The 5194-nt window shown below is 31.0% G+C and overlaps 1 protein-coding gene across 1 annotated transcript; it reads right to left on the bottom strand.

Moving 5' to 3' along the window:
• Window positions 1-1135: 1135 nt before the first annotated feature.
• LOC143364047 (uncharacterized) lies at window positions 1136-3518 on the bottom strand. The gene is made up of 6 exons (XM_076804561.1): window positions 3449-3518; window positions 3163-3366; window positions 2748-3069; window positions 2481-2625; window positions 2197-2407; window positions 1136-2085 (listed from the first exon to the last, which is right to left on the bottom strand). Exons 1-5 carry the CDS (start codon window positions 3488-3490, stop codon window positions 2203-2205), a joined length of 918 nt encoding a protein of 305 aa, XP_076660676.1. The 5' UTR covers window positions 3491-3518; the 3' UTR covers window positions 1136-2085; window positions 2197-2202.
• Window positions 3519-5194: the final 1676 nt, after the last annotated feature.

Genomic DNA, 5194 nt, shown 5'->3' with positions numbered 1-5194 from the left:
CATGAAAACAAATTCGAAAGGAATTAGTGATCAAAATTTTAAACGGCAATATCTCGAAAGTGAAAGTATGTGTAACTATGTGAAAGTATATTACACTATTCTTTTAGTCTCTTATCACAGACGAGGTATCTCGACGGCACGGCGCACAGTGGTGCCAAATGGCCAAAAAGCGGCAAAAAATCTGTAAAAACGAAACTACACAACGAATTTGTTTGAAAATTTGTGGAGAGATTGCCACAGGTACAACGCTTATTTGGCAAAAAAAATTTTGTAAAAAGTTGTTAACACATTAAGTAATATGGGCTTATCGAAAATCTCTGTTTTCTGCCCATTTTTTATTTATGGAAACATACAACAAATCCTTTAATAGATTTTGGTCTGAAATTAATTGTTTTGGCAAAGTGCAATATTGATCTAATTTTGTGCAAAAAATCATGAGATCCTTCGAGACCCTTTCGCCACAATGTATCGTGCGGAAGTTACGATTGTTTGATGTTCCAGGTGAAATTTTTTAGGAATATTTCTAATTAATAAAGAAAAATGTGAAGTGCATATGATTTGTTAATTTTTTATGTATAAAAAATATTTAATAACAATTTTTTTTATCTTACATAAATTATTTTTATAGCGTTCATTGTAGCACTACCAAAAAACTTTGTTTATTTAACATAAAAAATTGTTATTAAATATTTTTTTATATGTATGAATGCCACATTTTTATTATTATCTGATATGTATCCCTTAAAAATTTCACCTGAAACATCAAATAGTCGTCCGTGCGATTCATTCTTGGAAATTCCGAAAGTAGATATTTAAACTTAAATTGCGGCGAAAGTATCTCGAAGTATCTCGTGATTTTTTGCACAAAATTAGATCAATATTGCACTTTGCCAAAACAATTAATTTCAGACCGAAATCTACTAAAGAATTTGTTGTATGCTTTCATAAATAAAAAATGGCCAGAAAATAGAGATTTTCGATTACCCCATATTACTTAATGTTAACAACTTTTTACAAAAATTTTTTTTGCCAAATAACCGTTGTATCTGTGGCAATCACTCCACAAATTTTCAAACAAATTCGTTGGATAGTTTCGATTTTAGATTTTTTGCCGCTTTTTGGCCATTTGGCACCACTGTGCAGCGCGGCGCTCTTGTGAACCATATTTTTCAAGCTTCGCCCTATTTCCTTTAGTACATTTGTCCCGCGACACTCAGTTTACTTATTTTTGAGCTTATTTTTCGAATTTTACTTTGTGCATTAATTATAATATTCTTTTAAGTTTGTTTAGGATAGTGAGGTGCAGAGCAGTGCAGCAGCAAGTGTAACAAAACGTACAAAATAAGTGGATAAAGATATTATCATTATGTATTAGTTATATGTATGTATTATGTATTAGTTATAATTATCTGTTACATGTATAATTATGTATTATTATGTTTTTAAATAAAATATTGTTAAAATAATGTACTGTTGCAAAACATATTATATCCTTTTAGTATAAGTGTAATTCTAAATTTAAAGTAATCGTACTGAACAGTAGGTATCTGTGTATGCGTATGTGAGTAGAATCGTATAGCTATATATATAGGTTTTAGTTGAGGGAACGAGGGAACCAATCTAGATGACACTGCTAAAGTGCACACATTATACATGGGAGATTGCCCTCCCTGGTTTAGAGCCACTTTCGCTCCCACGCAGCCTTGTTAAGTATTTCAACAATATAATCATCTAAAAAAAAATATGTCCAATTAATTATCCGTACTGCTTGATTATATGAAAAATTTGATTTTATTGTATTAACCCATTAGCGCCCATTGTACTCGCTTGAGTACAGCATAACAAGATTATATTTGTTTGCTTCTAGCGCAATCTGAGATTGACTAGATGTTTTGTCCATCGTTTACTAAAATTTAAAAAAAAATTCTTGGGCGTTAATGGGTTAATAATTACGAATCAGAAAAATCGAGATTAAATATGTGGAATGAAGATAACCTGACACTGCCCCATGCTGTATTGTCGAGGAATTCAATGATGCCGGAGTCGCACCTGGTAACGTTTTTGCATCCATCCATCCTAGTGTACCTTTAACAACAAATATATATATATATATATATATATATATATATATATATATATATATATATGTACACAATCGATAATACGTACTACATAATATAAAATTTATTTATTTACCGCTTTCTATAGGATTATCAGTTGTTTCGGCAAAACAGTTAGCATCAGCAATTTCCTCATTAATATCTTCATCTGTAGAAAAAATATTTTAATTCTATGCGGTAGCTTTAGAATTCTAAATACATATTTACCTGCCAATGCACTGATTGTATTGATTTTAAAAATTGTGTCTTTATGATGGAATATACTTAAAAGCTCTTTTAGAGATAATCTACAAAATCATATAAATTTAAAAACATATATACAATAAAAATAATTATAAATAGAAAGAGTGATACACTAACCTTCCAGTATCAAATTCAGCTTGAGCTTTAGCAATATTTTTCCTTCGACTAATATTTTCACGAGTACGTGGTTTTCGAGATGCTACACCATTTTGTAGACGATTCAAATCTAATTCTTGATCCATAAGCAAATCTCTTATTTTTTCTAAAATTTAATAACATTTAACTACACACTGCCGCATATTTAGAGTATCATGCCAAACGATGTAAATATATAGTTATTAAATTGTAAATAGATTTATTGAAAAAAATTAAATAATACTATACCCAGAAATGCCCAAACGTTTATGTTCTGTTTTCCTAATTTTAGACCAGCAACATTATGGAAAGACTCTGCAATATTGTTAGTGCGTACTGGGCAATTGTACACGCTTACTTGCGATGCCTTTTTTAACCAATTAGTTCGCATGTAAGTCATAAATAAAAGAACATTGGGAAAATTACTTGCTATATTGTCTGCCTCTTCTTGTATAATTAATATGGCTTCTTGAAACTTTGTTTCAGGTACTAAAGCCAGAGACATTGCCATACGCACAACCGTATTAGGTACATTAGTCAAACCAAGCTTGCGCCACTTTCGAAGAATAGCCTGCAATATATGTATGACAAAAAATGTAGTTTTCTATAATAGACAAAATTGTAATATGTATGATAACATATAACTTCAAACAGTATCACAAACTTGACAATAATGAAACCAGCAACCATGTATATGTGCATTAGGGAACAACTCATGTAGAGTTGTAACAGCGGCTGCTTCATAATCACTCATTATGAATCTTATATTATTTGCCAATTCAGGTATTAAATTAAATATCTTTTTCCATATAGCAGCATATAGTGTAGCCGTCCGTCTTTCACATAGAACAAGTATAGTTGCAATACCCTGAAAAAAAGCAATTCTTTATGTTCGTGAAGGAGCATTGCATACAATTTAAGAAGTAAATCTAATATAAATTATGTTTTACATTATCCATGCAGCGTATATGGATGGTGTAGAGCTGCCCCATGTGAGGTTCCTTGGGTAAAACCTAAAATTACAGACGACTACTATTATTTGCTATTATTATTATTATCTATTAAGTATATACACATTAAAAGTTTACTTTGAAAAGTTTGATATACTTGATATAAACATCTGAGTTAAATAGCTTCTGTAATCATTAAAGTAAATCATTAAAGAAAAACATTATAAAATTTCTAAGAGTTTTATGCTACTTACTGCAAATGTTCCATCAACGAATATTTCTTTTGATTTCTTCAATCCTTCCAGCAACCCATCAGTTGTAATTATTACAGCGGTTTCGTCTTTTAATGACTTCACAAGACATACATTTAGATTTTCCAATGGTTGATAAGTTTTCATCTGGCCATACAAAATTTCTAAGGATTGTGGAATTGCGGGTTTGAAATTAGCTCTCTGTCTGTGCAACGTTGGCCTTAATTTTGTAAATGAACAATGAGCTCCAGCATCTGGATGTCTTTAAATAAACATTTGTATAATATTTCAATGAATTTATCGATATGTGACACTGGCAACAATTAATTTTTGTGATTTTTTAATGTGTTTTAAATACCCCCCACCCTCACCGCCCCCACCCACGTTTTAAAAATCTAACACAAACTAACTCCTTATGGTTGTTCTTTCCTGTGTGCACCTGCTATCCCTAATCATTTCTGCAACATATTCAAAAATCTTTGAAATCGGTGAGAGTGTCACATATCGATAGGTAGATCAATATTTCTCCAAAAAAAGTTAATAAGAAGAAACACATAAGAACAGTAAGCATAAACATACTTTCTACAAACATCATCAAATATTTGTTTAAATGGGATCAATGTCTCCCGACTCAGCATCGTCATTTCTTGAATCATCAAATACCGTGTAGCAAGATATTCTTGACCAGGGTGATTATGGGGTTTTATTAACGAAACAGAACCATCGCTAAGAGTCATTGCAGCCCCACAACATCGTGTAGTTCGTCGAGTGTTGCACCGATAAATGTTTTCACTGCGACTATCTTTATTGTAAGAATAATCGTTGTGTACATAAATAAAAGTCCCTTTCGCTTTCCCTGCGATTTTTTCCATCTATTAACAATATACGTAGTTTCAGAAAACAAAATATTATCGTCTATACAATGAATTTTGAACAGCCACAATTAAACAAATGTAAAAAAAAGTGGTAAAACATTAACGACATGGTAAAGTTAAGATTACACATTTTATAGAAATGAATATAGAAATACGATAATTACCTTGAATAATTGATTCAAACAGTATATTGTGATATTTGTTAGCTACGCGTTGCGTGCGTAAAATTGCGTCCATGTAAAATAACAAATGATGGTCGCTGACTAAACAAATGCTTGTGAAGAACATAAAAATGAAGATATACTCGGTTTTGGTTTGGTTTCGTTTATTCTTTTCTTTATGATATTATCGATGATATAGAAACTTGCCGTAAAATTAGTTATAACAAAGAACGTTGTTGTTAAAAATTTGTTTACATCAACATATCCTACTCATCGAGAAGAGAAAAAGTTTGAAAGGAATTATATGTCGCAAACAAGTAGTTACTGAGATATACGCTGAAAAAGAATGTGGAACATTTTATCTTGATTATTTTTGTCTATACGTATAACACCACAAAGTCAAATTCTGCAAAAACTTTTTCAGCTTGTATCTCAATAACTATTTGTTTGCGAAATAGG

Source organism: Halictus rubicundus, unplaced genomic scaffold (genome assembly GCF_050948215.1).
Source record: "Halictus rubicundus isolate RS-2024b unplaced genomic scaffold, iyHalRubi1_principal scaffold0220, whole genome shotgun sequence".
Classification (NCBI taxonomy): Eukaryota; Metazoa; Arthropoda; class Insecta; order Hymenoptera; family Halictidae; genus Halictus; species Halictus rubicundus.
The sequence above is the reverse complement of the archived record's forward strand: the minus strand, read 5'-3'. Positions and strand labels throughout refer to the sequence as shown.